A 21010-nucleotide genomic window follows, 5' to 3' on the forward strand; every position below is an offset into this window, starting at 1 on the left:
AGGCCATCCAAGATGGAGAAAAAGATGGAAAAATTTGGAGAAATTTAGCATTACATCACTTGCTCATCAGTGGATAATTTGCAGTGAATGGATGAGAAAATTAGTTTTTGTTCTTGTTGTTTTGCATTTTGCTACATTGTATGTGTCTAATTCCACCCTCAACTACATATTGGTTAAAATATTTCATGTCATCTTAAATATCTCAGCTCATGTTTCGGTCACTTTTTTCTCCCTTTCTCTCTTTACCTACAGTTTTGACTGTAATTCGGAGTTAAACGTGGAGATAAGACAGAAAAAATGGAAGACAATGTTCTTTTCACTGTATTGTTTCTTTTTTTAAAATGAAATAGGCTTTCCATTTCCACAGTGCTAGTTCATACATACTGATTTCTGTATGAATGCTGTATGTATGAAAAAAGGCATTTTACACTACAAAAACTGTGTTTTGAATTTAACAATTTTTCTATATGGTTTTAAATGATTGTGTGGTTATAAAGACATTTGCATATTACAGATAGCAGCAGAAATGGATAAAGAGGCCAGCACTGAAGAGGGAAGTATAGCATTAGGTCACATAATATTCATTAATATATTAGCTTTGATATAATATTAGTTGCATGATTTAAGGCAAAACACTTTTTGGCAGTGACTCTAAAAATCAAATAAATTAACAAAAATCAATACTTAAATCCAAATGTGCACAGTTTTGTTGATCTATACAAAAAGAGGGAAGAAAACATCCATCTATAAAATGATTCCATCATATGAAACCTATAAAATCTTATTTTCCATAACAGTCTCAAGCAAATTAAGGTAATACAACTAAAATGTTTGCTAACAAAAGCCACATTATCATGTATTCTGGCCGCCACACTCTTTGTGCTTTTTTGCAATACCGATTATAAAATTATTTGCCCAGCAAATGTTTCAGTCTTAGTGCTTCAATTGTAGACACAGCTGATATATTTCAGTCCGTTGGCAGGATCCCAAAAGCCTCTCTCTGCTCTATCTATCTCGTTCTGCCTCTAGTATCTCTCCCCAGGTCTCCACGTCCAGTGGACACATGCTGTTAGGCGGGATTTCGTCAGCAGAGCGGATGTTACTGTATCGGCCCTTCAGCCACCTCCGCTTTACACAGCCTTTCCTGTAGTTACGCACAAGAGTAACCTGGAACAACAAAAGAAAAAAAAAGAAAGGTGAATAAGAAACAACCAGCAGAGATAAGAACAAAATGCAGCAGAATTTTAACAGCAATAACCTTCCATGAACACCCAGCAAGCCTGTCCCCATCCACATCCCTCCGGCAGATAGCCAGCACTGTAAGACAGTGGCTCCTCCACAGCTGATCGCTGCTCTCGATTACATCATTCCAGAGTCTGCAGGTGAGCGAGGCCCGGCACAAACTCCTGACGTCCAGCTCACTGAAGATCCTAACACTCATCTCTGTAGGGAGGGTCTCTGTAAAGTTCTGCTGAAGTGGATCCTGGTCACCAGATTTCACGTTCGATGCTCTATCTCGACTGAAGATTGCACTGTTGCTCCTTTTACAGACATTCTGCATCTCTCAGCGTCCTAGAACAGTTTCACTTTGATTGTCATTGAGTCTAACACCAGTTGTTTGTATAACAGATACATAAGTGACCCTGGACCACAAAACCAGTCATAAGTAACTTAGCCCAAGTATATTTGTAGCAGTAGCCAACAATACACTTGTTTATTAGTAATATGCATTGCTAAAAACTTAATTTGGACAACTTTAACGGTGATTTTCTCAGTATTAATTTTTTTTTGCACCCTCAGATTTCAGATTTTGACATAAATACATGTAGTTGAACGATCGCAGTATCCGTTCGTGGAAAAAGCCTCCAAACCGATAAAAAAATGCGATTTTAAAAACAAATAAGAAACATCTCACATCTATATAACTCTATTCTGTACAACAAATTAATGATATTTATAAAATATATATATAGTTGTATTTGTACAGACACAAACCGAGGGAGGCGTCTCTCTGACAGCGGAGGAGGGTTTAAATGTCTGCGTTTGTTTACACCGGAAACCTTAGAAGACAAACCTCGCCCGTTCCCACTGCGCATGCGCGTCTCTCCAGCGGAAATTCGAAATTTGAGTTTTAATTCTGCATTAGTAGTTTAGAACTTGCGTTATATGTTACAGTTTTAAGTATTCGTGTCCTAAATTTGTGCTCCGTTGTGGTTAACGTTTAGAAAGGGTCCCACGCGCGTGTTTATACAGCGCATGCTCGTCGCGGGGTTCACCGGAAGTCCGATAATTATTATTCGTTTCTTGTTCCACATCTCATTTAATAAGCGCAGTTAGCTTCTTCAACGTTTTTCATGTTCACAAAGCAGCGAAAAGTTGACTGTAACAAGTTCGTCTTCGCAGCCCAATTAAATAGTAAGTCATTTCAAGTAATAATAGGAGAGTCTGTACTGAGAAAGTTTTAAAATAGCAGCGCATGCGAGCCCAAATCAGCATTTGTATACACTTTATAGTTAGTTACAGTGAACTTTAATTCTTCTGCACAGATGCCAGGCTTTGAGCTGGAGCAGGTTGACGGTGGCAGTCCTATAGAGCTGCCCCATGGAGAAACTGTCCTGGGGAGAGGACCCTTTCTAGGGGTAAGTGGACTATTTGTACTATGTAGCGTATTTTTTTAACCAATATTTCTTAAATATATATTAAATTGCATGCTAATGCGCTTTCCATTGTCCAAATTCTTGAGTTATAATTAACAATTTTTTAAGTGGCTAAACTTGAGCTAAGTCTGCTGTGCACTTTTATAGAAATGCATTTTCAAAGGTAAATAGTCATGGAGGAATTGCCCAAATAAAGTAGACTGGCTGTATGTTAAAGCTGCATGTTTTGGCATCATGTGCAGTGAGTTTATATAGATATATGTTTTGGCATATTGAATGTTTTCTTCCTGTTGGTTTAATGCAGAACATACAAGATAAATGTGTTACTTTCAGTTTCATGCATGAGGCATTTATCATTGAGCAATGACAATCAAAGCCCTCAAGATGGCACCCAAACTCTTATGTCGGAGGGTTAGAAATGGGTGACGTACTGAGGTGAAATATCTCATAGAGGGGTCCATGAATTGACAATAAAGCATAGACAATTATTTTTAAGACCCAGTAAAATCAAAAAGGGAGTTTGTCATTTAAAGGTCATTTATATGCTAGTGTACACATACACAGCCTTTGGTATATAAATAAATACATTTAAAATCTTTATCTTGCAAAAAACCTATCTTGTTTATCTTACGCCAGCTTCCTGTTTCATAAGAAAATATGTCAAGAAGACAAAACAGAAAGCTGGAGTCGTTTCATATCATGAGGTCTTTAAATCACCCAGATCACAGTGAAGTGACCTCATGGTGTCACTGTAATGTTCTGCTACACAATGAATGACACTGAGCTGACACTCACTCAGCAAACAATGTTTATGATAGCGGTGGGTGCCATTGAACACTATAGCAATACATACACTACTGTTCAGAGATTTGAAGTGGATAAGATTTTTCAAAATGTTTTTAAAATAAGTATTTTAGCGACAGCAAATTTAATTTAATTTAATTTAAATTCATAATAAAATAATAAAAAATTCATTAAATACTAATAATATTGTGAAATATTATTACAGTTCAAAATAAATGTTTTATATTTGAATATATTTTAAAATGTAATTTATTCCTGTGATGGAAAGCTGAATTTTCAGCATCATTACTCCAGTCTTCAGTGTCACATGATCCTTCAGAAATCACTCTAATATGCTGATTTGCTGTCCAAGACACATTTCTTATAATTATCAATATTCAAAACAGTTGTGCTAATTGATTTTTTTTGGGGGGGAAATTATTACATTTTCCTTTTCAGGATATTTTGACCAGTAGAAAGTTCAAAAGAACAGAATTTTTATTCAAGTGTAGAAATGTTTTGTAATGTTAGAAATTTCTTCATTGCCACTTTTGATCAGCTGAATGCATACTTGAATAAAAGTAAAAAAAATCTTAGAGAACCCAAACTTTTAACGTTTTGCACCATTCAACAGAAACATTCATACATTTTCAGAAACAGCGTCATTTCACTTTGTCTTTGTCCTCCACCAGGTGAATGATAAGAGAGTGTCCAGAAACCATGGCGTCCTTGAGAACCTGAATGGCCAGCTGCGTCTGAAGCCTGTAGGTTTTTGTTAGTCATCTGATGTGGGCTGAGAGTCATGATTGTGGTTTTGTCATTTTATACTCTTCTGTCGAATAAAAGTGGCACTCGCCCTTTGATGTTAAGAAGACATCAAAAGCATCTTTCTCTCTTGAGCAGCTGTCTCTCTTAATTATATGTGTTGTTATTGTCTGTTAGTCATGCTGTCATAGCAACGATGATTGCATTTGGGCAATGTTCACCTCTATTGATCTTTCGCCTCTGAGTATATAACAAGCCCTTGATTCATGATTCTCATGAATATTCAGATTATTGATACCTAACTGAGATAATTCTTTACACATTTCTAGCTCCACAAGCTTAAATCGGTGTTGTTATTGTTAACTAAAACTATTAAATTGTTTTTGTTCATTAAAATGCATCTGAAATAACATAAATATAAATATTAGATGGGGAAAAAGTTAAAAAAAAATGCATTTTAAAAAGAAATTCGAGTTGTATTTATTCAGTTAGCTGATGCTTTTATCCAAAGCGACTTACAATTGCTATATAGAGGTTAAGTGTCTTGCTCAGGGACACATTGGTGTTGCACAGTGGATTTGAACCTGGGTCTCTCACACCAAAGGCATGTGTCTTATCCACTGCACCAACACCACCCCAGCGCAGTTAGTACAAAGTTAGTATACTTAGTACAAAAAGTATAAAACTAACAAATATAGCAAATGCTAAAAAATTAATTAAACCTATAATAATAAAAAATACTAAAAAAAAAAAAAAAAAAAGCCACAGGCTCAAATTTTGTTGAAAGTAATTGTTGTCGAAGCCATGGCTTAGCATTTGTGCACATGCATCAGAAACATTGCACTCATACAGGAGACAAATCCTGCCTGATTCCTTCCTCTCCTCATTGTCTCTTTCAACACAAGGTGGCAAAGTAATTCTGAGTATGCCTTTATGTAAAAGACAAATGCAAAAAGGCTTATTATTTGCATGTGATTGACCAGTATTCCTCTCATTGCTATCCTCTAGACGCACCTGAACCCATGTTTTATTCAGACGAACATTGTGGCTGCGCCTCAGCCGCTGGAGAAGGACCAGTGGCATTGCCTAAAGGAGGGCGACATCTTCTCTCTCATGCCTGGGAAATACATCTACAGAGTGCATGTCAAAGAAGATGATCAAACCCTGAGGTGATTCAGCTGGTCACTCACAGGCATTCATTCATAATTCAACAACTACAGAGCTCCGTCTGATTGGCTATGCAGGCGTGCAATGATTTGCAGCAACCTCTCTATTTATTTTACTTCTTTAAGGAAAGGCTTAATATATTGGCGTTGAATGCATTTGTTTAAAGTCAACATGAAATCAAATTGGCACTAATATGTTCAAATTCGATTCAATAATTCCTTATGAATACGATGAAGTGCTACATAGTTTTCTTGTTGAATGCTGTCACATTATGGAAGTGAAATATATTCTCACCCTCATGAATATTCAAATACATTCATGCTTGTCCTCTTAAAATAGCATCCTTTATTAAAACCAGTCATTTATCTCATCTATCTATGTTCTCTCTAGATATGATAATCAGCGTCTGGTTGAATGTTCATTTTGACCTTTTCTCTTCAAACCGATCTGTGACCGCTGGGTTCACATCAAAGAGCACTTTTATTGTCTTTCTCTATAATGAGCACACCAGGCACGTTCAAAACGGATGCTCAGATGATAAACACATGATAAGATCTGCTGTGACGAACACATTCTGAATGTGCTGATTTGCATGCATTTAAAAGTCATGCATTTCAACTGTGAAATTAGTCTATTCGGTGGCTGTCTTCTTTTACGGTGTGCTCATGCTGACGAGGGATTGTTGTTTTTGTTGATGAATTGTTTTAAAGACTGGCGAGATATAGGCCATTTACAGTGATTTTCACCGCTGGTTCTTCACAGAAACAGTCAGGGGTTTGAGGAGGAGATGGAGGTGGAGAAGTGTTCGAGTGGACCAGCAGCACTTTCTCTAGACTCAGCCACACTTGAAGCCAGCAGCCGCACGCCCACAACCCTGTGCACCACACTCACAGAAGATAAAGGAACGAGTCATCCTCCACACACGCTTTCCTCTCTAAATGAGGTGTGTGTGTTTTTGCATACTTCTTACCAGGGTTCCTGAACATTAAAAAAAATCTTCCTATGCAGTATGAAAAAGTATGGTATTTCAAAGGTTTGGATAAGTATGGAAAAAGAAATTGTTTCCAGACTATTGCCCCTTTTCTGATGGTTTCATCAGTAAATGTATAGTATAGGAAACATTTTTATACTGCATAGCATATCTTGCCATTGTTTTGAAAACATTTTCTGATCTGATTCTGATTAGAAAAATTTATGAAATATCTAAAAACATTTCATTATAATTAGTGTTGAAAACAGTTGTGCTGAATATTTATGAAAACCATTCTTTGAAAGTTTAAAACAACAGCATTTATTTGAAATGCAAATATTTAGTAACATTATAAATGTCACTTTTGATCAGTTTAACGCTTCCTTGCTAAATAAACACATATTCATTTCTTATTAAAATCTTATTGACTCCAAACGTTTGAAAAGTGGAATAGCTTTGACCGGATTGTAGGTTTTGTCAGGACTTTGGCTATTTAAAGGGATAGTTAACCCCAAAAATGAAAATGTGGTCATCATCATTTAGTCACTCAAGTTGTTCCAAATCTGTTTGAGTTTCGTTCTTATGCTGAGCACAAAAGAAGATATTTTGAAGAATGTAACTAAACAGGTTCTCATTGATTTGCATAGTATGAAAAAAGTTATAATGGAAGTCAATGATAAGCGTCAACTGTTTGGTTACCACCATTTTTCTAAATATCTTTATTTTGTGTTCAGCAGGAGAGAGAAACTCATCCAGGTTTGAGGGTGACTAAATGATGAAGAACTTTCATTTTTGGGTGAACTGTCCCTTTAAACATATGGACCCATGCATGATTGTATTGTATCCTGATGTTTCTTTTTGCTGGACTTTCTTTGCTACTCGTTTTATTCCAGGAGCAGCAGGACTCACCCTGCTGTTATTGCTGCTTTGACTATTATTTGTTTATTCCTGTCACATCATCTGCTCTCTGTTTGCTGTGTATTTCCTTATCAGAAATCATAAGCATATTTAATACTCATCTGTTTTCAGTTTTATATTTTTTCTATACAAAACTATATAGCTTACTTTCAGCTCTATAATTTCTCTCTTCTATGCCTGTCTTTGTCTGTTTACATATAATTCTATAACCTACTGTTCTGTATCACTTAAATATTGACTACTATTGTCTTTATTTATTACAACTCTCAAAATACATCATTTATATACATTTATAAACATTAAGCAATTTTTTTCCCTATAACATCAACCATGTTTGTATGTATTAATTTTTTATACATGATTTAAATGTGATTTATTTATTATATTTATAAAAAATAAATCTTGAAGTTTCACTCTTCTATACCTCTCTGTCTATACGTAAGTTTCTATACCCTGTCTTTCTGTACTCATCGTCTATATACTTTTCTTATCTATACCCACTTTGCTTCTGTACGCTACTGTTTTTATCATTTTCTGTATATTTGTAAACTCCTCGATACCCTGTATATTGTCATTTTCAAATCTGTTTCTATCTTGTGTTTTCAAGGCATCCACAAAGAGCCAACAGGACGAGTCTGATGTGCCACAGAAGAAGCGGATCTTGCCGGCCTGGATGATGGCTTCAGCCAAAGGTACCGTCCCCATCGCAACAGATCCAGTGTTCTGTCTGTTCACACTTAAAAAAAAAAAAAAAACATCTGCCAAGTGTCCAGTCATCACGGTGACTGTACTCAGCCTGTTGTTGAGGAACAAAGTGGAGAAAGCAGAGCGAGTTAGTCCCCATCCACTTGTCAAATCAGTTACAGACCTATGACTCGACGCAGTCAGACTGGGTTCAGATTGGGCCCAGATGTCCTCCTCATCCTCAGGGTTACTCCCCTGCATCCCGCAGGTCTCCAGAAATGCAAATGTATCGCTAATGTGCTCACGAAAAAGAGCAAGTGTGCTACTGACTCAGCTTTGTTTATCAGTAGGACCCGGTTTCAAAACATCATGTGTATTTGTCTGTCTTGTGTTTCTGAGCACGAGTATGTCTGAAACTGAAACTGCAGTTAAAACGGGTTACGGATGCTTTAGTGTGTGAGTGCGCAGTTGGGAGGACTTTCAAGCCCTTGTGAGCAGAGCCGGAGAGCTCTTTTCTTGCACCTGCAACAGTCATTTTGGACTGAATCAAGAGTTGAGCAATCCTCTTCTTGCTCAGTGCACAGCACACACATGTGCTCTTCATCTGCACACACTTACCATGATGAACAGATGTTTGGAGACACTGACTCATGAGTCATACAGTAACTGTACTGTTCTCTCTGTCTGCGAAACATCCATGTCACCTGTAATCTCTGACCTTCTCAGTGCTACAGGTCCATCTGGAGCCCCTCTGGGGTGATTTTCACTCCGTTGTGGTCCTACAGATCATAGAGTTCATACTGCATCAGGAGACCACGATTTTAAGAATTTTTTTCCTTGTACTTTTCACTCGTGATTATTACTCTTTGTCTGTTTTGAATTATGTAGTGACCAAAAACTTGCAAGTATCGTCATTATCCATCAATAACAGTGTTTTTCTGGCTGTTTTGGAGCAGGTGAGAGCTCAGGGGTGAAGGCCACACCTACAAAATCCAAACGAGTGGCTACACCCAAGAGGACAGCTGCACCCAAACGTGCTCAAGCCAAGCCGGTGTCATCTGAGGAAGAGGAGGTGGAGGAAGAGATGCCCAAAAGGAAAGCAAAGAGACTGAAGAGTGACTCTGAAGATGAGTCTGGGCCGCAGGTAAATCAGTTGTTTTACACAATATGGGATTACTGACCCTAGTGTATACTGTTTATTACATTATATTATACTGTATGTATGTATAAATAATTTAATGATTATATCAATTATTTATTATTAACTTTTTAACTTTGTGGTTACTTGATGTATGCACTGTTTGTATAATTATACAATTTTATAAAATTACAGCGATATCAAATAAGTACCAGTAAGTAGTAAAATGTAATGATGATGATAATATTAATAATAATTAATAATTATAAATGGTATGTTATTAATAATAATAATAATAATAATATGATAATAATCATAATAATTCATATATTTAATAATAATTAAATAATTAATAATAATATTTGTATTATTATTAAGTATTATCATTAATAAATTGTACTATTTATCTATTGACTGTTATAATTTGCTGTTGCTGTCATTTTGTAAAATTAGCAGTATAAAAATATATATTATAAATTGTATTAAAAAAAAAAGTAAATTGTAAAAAGCTTGCTCATTTTGTGTTTGTATTTATATTACCTAATAAATTTGTCACTCTGGTGGCATATTGTCATTTTGGGTGTATTAATAATCTTGAATAGTAAAAATAACGAATAAATCCTCTTCCTTTTTTACTTTAATATTTGTACAGTTTGTTTTGTTGTTATTGTATACATTTGTTTGTCTACCTTTTAATAGTACATTTTATTAGTAAAAACTGCTAGAAATGATTACCAGAATACAGCTAATACCTGCACTGTGTTGCACTGAAATGTAAGCAGAACGGAGTATTTACTGTGTGCATGGATGTCCTGACAGGAGGAATCAACCACTTCCAAGAGCAGCAGAGTCGGATCAGTCCCGGATGAAGAGAACAGCAACGGTTTGATGGAGCGTGATGGAGCCGAGGTCACACCAGGAGCTCAAGCTGAAGACTTAAAGACACAAGCAGAAGATCCCAGTTATTCTCAGGTCAGCCAGGGATGCATGCAGAGTTCAAAGGTCACGGAGAGCAAAACAAGCCCCAGTAAGGTGAAAAAACAGCGACGGCCACAGTGTCCTTACGGCATCTCCTGCTACAGGTACTGCACCGCAGGACTGAAGAACCTTTTTAGCTTTGACAAGTCAATGTTTAGACATTACTACTATCACTCCTCAAGACAGTATAGTGGCATAAACCTAACTTGAAATATTTCTAGATCAACACTGCTAATTAGTTTGTTGGAGCTCATATTATCTCAAAGATAAGATGCTAAAAGAGGATTAAGAATGAAACCATTTCAAGCAAAAGCTTCTGTGAGAAATAGTGTGCGAGTTATTTCAGAGACATACGCAGATGTTTTCCCTAACGTCTGCTTCTCTGACGTTGATTTTTAATACAAAAAAGCTGAGAGATAAAACAAAGTTGGTATTTTAGCTGGAGGGCACTGGCCCAAACGCAGCGGTGAAGCGTGACACGCGGTTGTAAACTGTTTGCATTTGTGCGCCGTGTTTTCTGTTGGGACTCTCATACCATGCATCTTTTTTTGTTCCTTCCCTTCCAAACTGTCCTTTAGACACAGCCATAAAGAAGCTTCATGCACTTTAAAAAGTGACTCTAACTGAGATCAGTTTTCAGTTTTCAGAGTTTCATTCTGTTGCTCATTTAGTTTAAATTTTGCATTATGATGGGTCACAGAATGATAACAACAAGATGAAATGAACAGCTGAAATGCTGTTGAATAGTACTAGATTAGCTGTCAGTGTAATTAAGTTGCATGAATGCTTGTGATTGGATTCATTTGCCTTATTGTGTTTCAGCGTGCATTGCATATCACTCAGCAATTGTGTTTTTCCTCTCGCCAGGAAAAATCCGGTCCACTTTCAGGAGTGCAGTCACCCTGCAGACAGCGACTATGCGGAAGAGGAGACAGAGGATGATGACGATGACAGGCCTGAGTGTCCGTACGGTACCCACTGCTACAGGTGACAACCAACGAGTTTAACCACACCACAATACTTCATTTAAATGCATATTTAGTGTACTTTGTTTTTGGATATCTTGAGTTGAGAATCCATTGTACTATGAAAACTGTCACTATCAGAACTCAAAACGTCCTGCTCAGAATAATTCACTTTTGAAAACTGACTTATTCAGAGCATATTAACATAAGACTGTCCACTTTAACACATCATTATAAGAAACACTGTAAGTGGAGCTCAGGAAGAAAATATTAAGTATGCACTAATTTGCAGAAATCTGAGCATCGGATAAAGCCGGGTTAGAAATTCTTGTTTCATGTTGTTGACATAAAGGCTTTTTCACAGTGGATTCTGTGTATTTTATTTATCACTTGTGTATTTTGAATATTTTCTTTCCACTAGTCTGACAGAAGATATTTTAGGTATCCAAAATAGCCCAATGCATAAAAAAAAAGGATTTGTCAGTCTTGCATTAAGTGAAAAGTCTATTAGATTAAGTGTAACTCTATAGTTTGTTTAAAGTTCCTTCTTCTTTGTGCTTGCCTCAATATTGCAGGAAGAATCTGCTTCACAGGAAAGATTACAAACACACTAAATCACCACGTGAGTATTTTTACATGTGAATTAATGTGAACTGTGTGCCACTATTAAATATTTGTTGTAAGATGAAAGGTTTGTTCAGATCTTGAGCTCTAAGTTTAAAGGGATCATAGGACGTTGCTAAAAAAAGAACATTATTTTGTGTATTTGGTGTAATGAAATGTGTTTATGCAGTTTAATTAAGGTTCAAAAACACATTATTTTCCACTTTACTTCATCTTCTGGACTACTATCAGAATTATACAGGTTTTTTTCTGCATGTAGGTTTTCATTAGAAATAAATTGTGCAGTGCAGACCACGAAAGCTGAGTGAGGCTCTTGAATTAGACACATAAATCTCTACTTTGAAATGTTTTGGAAGGTTTAGCATCTCAAATGACCAGGTGCTTGATAATGGAGTGCTTTAAACCCCCCAAAGAATACGTCTTTTAAAAAGTGAAAGGTCAGTTGCCAAAAGATCATTGATTCGTTTCTGAGCCTTGATCGTGTTAAGATCCCTGCTGTCTAGAGGAGGGTCAGAAAGCTTTCATAATTCATCAAGAATATCTTAATTTGTTTTCCGATGATGAACGAAGGTCTTAAATGTTCGGAATGACATGAGGGTTAGTAATTAATGACAGAATTTTCATTTTTGGGTGAACTGTCCCTTTAAGTTAAAACAGTTATTTGAAATCAATCAACTTTGCAGCGTTTTGCCACAGGAAAATATTGATATTCTGATATCTAAGTGCAGCAGTGAGTCATGTTGAAAGCTTCCTGACATCTTACTTAAAAAATCAGCATGTCGTAAAGGGGTCATGAACTGCCTTTTTTATTATTTTGTACTGTTCCCTGAGGTCCACTTATAATCAAGATTTTTACATAAAAAAAATCATAATTTAGAAGTAACAGGCTATTTTCTGTTCTGTTTTTAGCCCCTCTCATCAGAACGCTCTGTTTGAATCGATGTGGCTGATTGTAGACTCTGAAGTAAACGCCCACTGCTGTGATTGGCTAACAGTTGTCTATGTTTGACAGTACATCCTTCACAGATTGTTACTGCTGTGATTTAGTTTAAAATGATCTGTCATTACAGACAAAGCAACAGTGATAACGTAATAAAAACAGTTACTCACACTTGTGTTGTGACATTACTGTTGGAACTAATATAGTCAGCACAGCATCGTCTTCTAGTTTCAGTCGTTCTGAAAATCGCATGTCGAATTATGCCTGAATTCACAGTAAAATGAAGTGAAGATAGGACTGAGTTCTTAATGATGTGGTCTGCAGCTTCATTAAAAATAATGTTAATCTACTCTTTTCTAATTTTTGGGTCAGATGTAAGGTTATGCAAAGACTTTTTTCCACAGTACTTGGCACTGCACAGCAGTGGGCGGGGCTTAACAGACAGATGTAGAATCAGTGGGCGGGGCTACACAGGCAGCGATGTAGAAGCAGTTGTTGATCATCTTCTGTTTAGGCGGTGTTTAGACCCACTATTACATCATTGACTAGGTTTGTTGGAATGTCATCGCATCTTAATTTGTATAAAGAGCTTTTAAAGTGCAGTTACACACTATCAGTTGTCTGAGATGCAATAATCTTGACATTCTGAGATGAAGAATTAACAATATGTTTATTCTTCCAACTCATGCATATTTAACACCCACAAATCCGTGTGCAGCAATGATGCCAGATTCTGAATCATTTACTTTTGGACTGAATGAGTGTAATGTTTGGTGAGTAACCTGAGGCTCCTCTGGGCCCTAGTCACATTTGACACAATTAAACTCCTCTTAAACTAATTGAAAACATGCTGCATGGACCCTGGGGCAGAACAGACTGCACATATGGACATCAGCATCAATCAAAATACACATTAGAAGATTATTATCTTAGCTTTTGTGATGTTTGATTGTTAGCAATCACCAGTGGTTTCACTGATAAGTGATTTGCATTTAATGCTTCATGAAGACATAACCATTTTGGTTATAAAACAGTGTAGTGCGTGCCAGATGCCACATAAAAACCAGGCCTGAGACCACAGACGCTTGCAGCTGTTTTAGAAGCATTATCGTTCTCTGAAGATCTTAAAAATGTAAGCTTGTTACCATGCAATTGGGCAAGAGGTTTCTTCTTGAGCCGTATTTACATTCACAAGGGGTCAATGTGAAATACAGGAGTAAACCGGGTCTCAAACCTTTCATTCAAACCACATTTCATGCTGTTTTGTTTGCCCAGCCAAGACCGCAGCTGCTGATGATGAGGGTGAAGATGAAGATCATTACGAAAACAGCTTTATTAACGATGAAAGTGAGGAGGAGGTGGATGAAGACTCTGACTATGTGCCCGAATCAGACGACAGTGGCAAAGAGGACATTAAACGTCTGCAGAAAGAAGCAAAAGCGTTCCTCAGGAAGAAGAAGTGACTTTTGTTTAGGGTATTTTCCATGAAAACAGCTTCTAGACACTAATCTCACAACAACTATTACACATCTCATACTTTCCAAGGAGGCATTTTATAAAGTGCTAGTGTTAGATTTTTTTTCCATGACCTTTTACCTTCACTATTTAAGATAAGTTTGTGTGTGTATATATTTACATACACATACAGTATGTGTATATATATATATATAAATATCTTTCTTCACAATCTAATTTTTTAGTTAGTTTGTTTTTAATGGTTTGTTTTTAGAGCCAGGTATTTTGAAACTTTTCTCTTATAATGTCTGCGTTTTTGTAAAGGCTGCTCCTTCTCTTTTTAAGTGTCTTTTATATTTGTGTGGGCATTTTTTTTACTGTCTGGCTGTTTATTTTTACTGCTGGGTCTTGATTTGACCATGGTTTAAAGTCATAGGAAAAATAAACACTATTATAAACAGTTTAGTTGCACACGTTTTTTAAAATGCTTTTTAATTGCTATAATTACAATACATTGGGCATTTCTACATTTTACTTTCTTTATCATTTGTCTGCCAGTGACATTTATGGAGCAACAGCAAAGGTACTAGTATAACATTGCTGCTTTATGAGTTTGGCCTCCTAACTGAAATAGAACCCTAAATGAGCGATTTGGAACCCTACTTAGGGAGTAACTCTGTGCATCACTCAGATAGCACTCTTTAGGTGAAGTTCACAGGAGGTTTTGAATAAACATCAGGGCCCGTATTCAAAAAGAATCTTAAAGCAAAAAGTAGCTCCTAGTGACAAAATTCTAAGAAAATTCTTAGAAATGTGGGCATTTACTCTTAAAATTAAAGAAAAAAATCCTAGGAAAGAAAAAAGTAATTCAGAAAGCATCTTAACCCTTAAAAGAGGTCTTAAGGTCAAACTTGTTAGGAGCACAGACGAGGACTTTTAAGATGCTTAAGAGTTTCTTTAGCAGAGGAGAAAATGGCAGAAAGACGAAGAGGCAGAAGAAATGTGTTGCAGACAATGGATGACAGAGAGTTAATAAGACGCTATAGATTAGATCGTGCAGGGATCATGTTTGTGACTGATCTTATTAGAGACGTGCTAACATCTCCGACACAGCGAAGAAATGCTATAGCGCCAGAAATTAAAGTAATCACTACATTACGATATTTGCCAACTGGGAAAATGCAACAATGCAATAGTGATGATTTGGGTCTGTCACAACCTTCTGTAAGCAGAGTGATCACACAAACAATTACAGCACTTTCAGAACATCTTATTGTGTCACAGTTCATTTAGTTTCCACTGGACATTCCCACCTTGCAGGCTCAAAAAAACTGCAGGGAATGAACCGTTAATAGTTTGTGCTATACGCTCCTATGTCTGCTGTGACACCCGGCCCGAATTTTCCTTTAAGAATGGCCTTGTGTTCATCCACTAACTGGGCTAACAGTAAACACTGTTCCTCTGTCCAGTTTGGCTTTCTCGCCCTTCTTGGTTTTGATTCCATGTTTGATACATTAAAACCAACATTCAAACCGCCACTTAAATAGAACAGCAATCACTGTAATTGGAAAGACTGGAACAATTTTTATCATTCTAAGCCAATCAAATACCTTATTGGAAATTAAAAGCATGGTAAATAAAAAAGGGATTTATATACACACATATTATGTGTGTGTGTGTGTGTGTGTGTGTGTGTGTGTGTGTGTGTGTGTGTGTGTGTGTGTGTGTGTGTGTGAGTGAGAGAGAGAGAGAGAACGGTCAAATAGGAAAAATTACGCATGTAAATTCAAATTGAGAATTAGAATAGACCCTATACTTAAAATCACTCTTTTTTTCCTTCTTGGACAACCAACCAACCAACCAACAAAGATTGTGTCATACATAGCAACGGGATCAACCCCGCCTCCTCACTAAGATGAACGTTTTTGTCTTTTCCTTACTCAGATTTGCTCTCAGATCGGTCCCGAATCGCTCTTAAGCTAAGACTCCTACGTAAAAGATTTTAAGCGAAATTAAGAGTTTTCTGAGAGGATTCTTAGAATCTTTATGAATACGGGCCCAGGAGTTTTACCTTGTCTGATGCAGTTTAAGAATTTCTAATTCTAGACCTAAACTCTGTGGGCTACAATTTTTAAGAATGTTTTTTTTTTTTTTTGGAGATTAAAGTTCTGTCTATGATGCCAGTCACAGGCGATGTGATGTCGCATCCATCAGACTTAATCCTTGGCATGATAAAAGACGAGTATTTGTGGGTAAAAACTATATACATTTTATTTATTTATTTATTTTTAAGAAAATGACGTTTCACCAGGTAAGTCCCTTATTCTTCTGCTGGGATCGTGTAGAGCACTTTGAAACTGCAACCCATTAGTCACCACTAAATGGAGAAAAATACTGGAATGTTTTCCTCAAAAACATTAATTACTTTTCGACTGAAGAAAGAAGACATGAACATGTTGGATGAAATTATCAGGAAATATATACATTTTTTATATAACAGACTGGATTCGTCTGAAAGAAGAAAGTCATATACACCTCGGATGTTTCAAGGGTAAACAAAAACGGTCTAATTTTCATTTTTGGGTGAACTAACCCTTTAAAACATTCTCTGCCTTGTTTTACATAAAACATCTTGAGTTCAAAAACAGTGAGAACAGAATGTGACCGGACAGCTTTTAAAAAATTGAAGCTAAAAAAACCACCAATTACGAGTCTTGATGCTCTGTATTGCTTCATCGGCTGCTGCGCTCGTGGAGGTTTGAACATCAGGCTGTTCATCCATCAATCTAAAGGAGCTCGGTCTGACTCGAATTGAGATTCTTTCTCAGGGCGATGGTCCTGACAGTCAGTGCCAGTTGCCCTTCCAACTGTGTCCATGGCAATATTTCCCATTCTTTTTATTCAGATGAAGAGAGATTTTCTTTCTGTTATCTGAGATATAATAAACACTGTGTGAGGGAGGATATGTTATGGCAGTTGCTTACAGTTGCACTTGCTCATGAAATGAACCAGACGTTTAGTCTTTCTGCAATCATCCGTTTCATTCCAACACTGCTCCAAATGTAAATTTATTCCAGAAGGTAGGAGTGATCAAGTTTCATGTGCATTTTACACACTAATTTGTATGACTCCTATGTATGAGCATTGTTTATTACTGATATAAATGCTTTAGCAAAAAATATTTATATTCCAAAAAGAAAACAATACGTTGCAGATAATGTGGGACAATGCTATGCAAATAATTAAAACATACTCATGCATAGTTGACCTATGATTGCAGATTAAATATGCATATTCTTTTTTAAAAGGGAGAAAGAATGCTTTTTATATTATTTGTAGTTCCAGAATACTAATACTTAGTACAACTTTAGTTCCAAAATACAGATACTATTTTTTATGATTCTTATCTCTCAAGAGAACAAGCTGATATGCACCATTGTTTTGGCTTAATAATCTGTCTCACGTTCATCAGGCAGTTTTAATTCATGCCATTAGTGGCCTGACTGTAGTGAATCAGAGATTAAATCAAACCCATCCTGAGTTTCACCCAAATTCTCTTCAGGATTTAAAGATGATTTCTAAGAGATGGGAAACAACGACATGCTACCAACACAGGCTCATTCCTGACCTCTCATCTGGCAGCATAGTCACAATTACATTTTTTTTTTTTGGTAGGTGTCAGTTTTAAAAAATTTCCACGAGATGAATGTGATGTCTCGTGGCTTTTTTGGCTTACCTTAATCCCTGCAGACGCACTATTTGTCCCGGACAGGAGAGAAAATGAACAGAGAGCAGCCGTGTGTCCACCATCAAAACCAAAGATAAACAGTTCAGAACCATTTGTTTCCACATGCTGTTCCACACATTTACTCTTAATCTAGTCTTGTGCTGTGAGATGGAATATTGTGTTTTGAGTATAAGCATATTATATAAGAATATCTGCAATGCACACTCAAAAATTTGTCCAAAAAGTGTGTTTTCCCTTAAATTGTTTAACAAAACTATTAATTTAAAAACTAATTGGGTCACAGACATTTAAGGGGAAAAAAATATATAGCCATATGTAGTTGGTTTAGGATATCAAAATGAATGTATTAAAATTTTAAAGGTAGGGAAAATACTCATTATAGTTTTAATATATTGTGGTGTTATTTTAAGGATTGTATTATTTATCTTTTCATATCAATTACATTTTTTTGTACAATGATTAACTTTGTTGCTGTGCTGAGTTGCATATTAGGTCAAATGTAGAATCAGTGTCCTGAAGCAAAGCCAGAGATGTGCTGATTTAGACAATGGGGACATTTAATATTGTGTTTTAAACAGCTTATTTTATTAAAAAAAAAAAAACCTTGGCTGACTGGGGTCTTTCTCGGGCCAAGGTTTATCTTGGATGGGGAGCATTGGGTGATGCATGTGACTGTTCACAGTTGAAGCCACAAATAAATACCTTTGAAAGTTGAACCTGGAATATCCAGAAACTCCATTTAAACCATAAAAAGTTTGAGATATGCAACACACAAAAAGAGTTTATTTTAATGATTTCATAGGTGCCCATAAAACTGGTAAAAATTTTAGAGTTAAGTTGTGTTTGTTGTTTGTTGATAAGGGGGGGCTTAACAGTCCAGAGAGGGTGAAAAAAATGAATTAATTTGAGAGAAAGCATACTTTACCATTTTTTTTAAATAGGCTAAAACTTCTAATGCCACCTGCCAAATACGAAACTTGCTAATTAATTTCATGAACTCGCATAGAAAAAATAGAAAGTAGGGATCTTTTTCTTTTCTTTAATTCTTTTATTTTATTTTAATGTATTCATTTTTTTACACATATATTTACTCCATTACCATTAAGTGTCAGTGACTCTCAGTGCCAGCTGGCAGGAAAACTTAAATTCTAACAGTTCTTTACAATAGATAAAGTGCCAGCAATTCATAAAACTATCTCCACATAAGCAATTTCTTGGGAGTTGCTGCTCTGACTTGGAATGTGAACACAATTATTATTATTATTTTTTTTTATAAAATTGAGGCCATGATTCGAACAATTGGTCCTAAGGCTAAGTTGTCATTAAAAAAATAGTCACACTCTTGGTCTTCGGTCAAAAATGACCGAACATAAGAAATGGATGGGAAATAGACAAAAACGCAACAATTTAGAGAATTTTTGTGTGCACACATCAGGGACATCACACACACACACACACACACACAAACTGTAGAATTCATCATGTGGATTTTTCTTAAGTATTTTAAATTTGGTTGTCAGTATATTAGAAAGGTTAAACTAATTTGAGTATCCAGTCTATCACTAAGTTAAAAATAATTAACAGTTATAAATCCCATTAATACAAAGTTCACTTTGTAAAACTTTTGCAAAAAAAAAAAAATGTTGCTGCCATACTTTACACTAAAGTTCTGGCAACAAAAGCAGGTTTTTATTTTTTTAACCTACATTAATTTTGTTTATTGATATTTTTATACTTGTGTGAGTGGCTGGGCTGATTTTGAACCCTCTCCACAAATAATGCTAATTGACGACTTTGATTTCCAAAGAGTTTCTCATTCCTAGTCCATTTTTATAGTTAATTTTAATTAGTCAGTGATTTTTCCCACCTCACCCACCATCTTGAATTCATTTTTTATAGAGCTTGGATGTAACATAGTGTCTCAAAATGCAGCCTACGTAGGCAGTTAAACGAGAACAGAACGAAGTGTTTTTCAGATTCAGGCACACTATGATAATCCCTAATTCATGATGTGTGAGGGGACCCATGGTCCCCACGCACGGAAAGTCGCTTATCAAGCAGTTCATTAAACTTTTGATGGCAATGTACGGAAACAATCTTTTTATCGATTTGGCAACGAACTGCATCTTTTATCAAAGTGTGCTTATAGATTGAATACAAGGAAAATTAACTTCCTCCTTTTATATTCATTTTACTGTTGGTTTATTTTTAAGATCCCAGAATAATAACAATTGCATTTTTCAAATGAACCTCGGATTTACTCTTCAATGTTTTCTTTTTCAAATGTTCCTCAGGTCAAGTGAAAACCCAGTAGGCAGATTTTATAGTAGCTTTAACTTGGTTGCTGCTGCATCCAGACTGTTTTTCCAGACTGACTCCAGATGTGACTGTTATTCACTATTGTTACTGTGTCTTTGTTTTGGGTCAATTTAAAAAATACAATGAAATTAACCTTAATAGACAATTGTATGTACAATAATCAGAAAACAAAATGTGAAAGTTAATTGCATTTAATAATGTTTTGATACAATGGGACCCTAAACAGAACTAATGCACTTTCAAAAAAAAAAAAGAAGCTTTTTTCATGCTTGAATGAGTTTTTAACCTCATTTTTCAATGTACCGAATTAACCTAACATACAAGGAAGGTCAATAAAAAACATTTTTTATAACAACTGCAAACTGTTTATTTGTATTACAAATGCTTTTTGTAAAGCTTGCTATTGAACAGGCAAGTGACACGATATGTAGGAGACTAACATTAGTAACCCAGACTCACTGGTAAAACATACACCTGGCATTGATTTCTGTAAAATTATTACATTAGTTCTTGCACTTTTTGTGAAACATTCAAAGTGATCCAATAAGAGGTGCTAACAATGTGTTGAGATTGATCTGCAACAAATGTGAATCTGTCCATATTTTATTATACTGTTCCTTAAATTATGGCCCTTCAGAAATTAAATGAACTTGGTGGCACTAAAAGTTAACTTGACTAAACTTAAATGATAGTGTTAACAAAAGCACACGAGAGAAAAAAAATGGATTTGAAAGTCATTTCAGGATGGTTCTATTAGTGTTTTAGCTCTTTTATTGTGAATTGTTTCACAAGTATTTTACCTGAGTGCGACACAAATGCAATTACCAGGTGCGCTACCGAGCAAGTTTACTACATCAGAAAAGCCATATATATGGAGCTGGTTATGTGATTCAAACATC

The 21010-nt window shown here is 35.9% G+C and overlaps 2 protein-coding genes across 2 annotated transcripts; one reads left to right on the top strand and one right to left on the bottom strand.

Annotated features, from left to right (window-relative positions):
* Positions 1-438: 438 nt before the first annotated feature.
* LOC132143995 (F-box only protein 48) lies at positions 439-2106 on the bottom strand. Its single transcript, XM_059554672.1, has 3 exons — positions 1996-2106; positions 1259-1572; positions 439-1167 (listed from the first exon to the last, which is right to left on the bottom strand). Exons 2-3 carry the CDS (start codon positions 1559-1561, stop codon positions 1006-1008), a joined length of 465 nt encoding a protein of 154 aa, XP_059410655.1. The 5' UTR covers positions 1562-1572; positions 1996-2106; the 3' UTR covers positions 439-1005.
* Positions 2107-2213: 107 nt separating this feature from the next.
* aplf (aprataxin and PNKP like factor) lies at positions 2214-14239 on the top strand. The gene is made up of 11 exons (XM_059554671.1): positions 2214-2415; positions 2547-2639; positions 4133-4204; positions 5214-5374; positions 6135-6315; positions 7868-7952; positions 8901-9088; positions 9902-10164; positions 10928-11047; positions 11601-11647; positions 13865-14239. The coding sequence occupies exons 2-11, from the start codon at positions 2547-2549 to the stop codon at positions 14050-14052; spliced, it is 1398 nt and encodes a 465-aa protein (XP_059410654.1). The 5' UTR covers positions 2214-2415; the 3' UTR covers positions 14053-14239.
* The last annotated feature ends 6771 nt before the right edge of the window (positions 14240-21010 follow it).

Source organism: Carassius carassius, chromosome 7 (assembly GCF_963082965.1).
Source record: "Carassius carassius chromosome 7, fCarCar2.1, whole genome shotgun sequence".
NCBI lineage: Eukaryota > Metazoa > Chordata > Actinopteri > Cypriniformes > Cyprinidae > Carassius > Carassius carassius.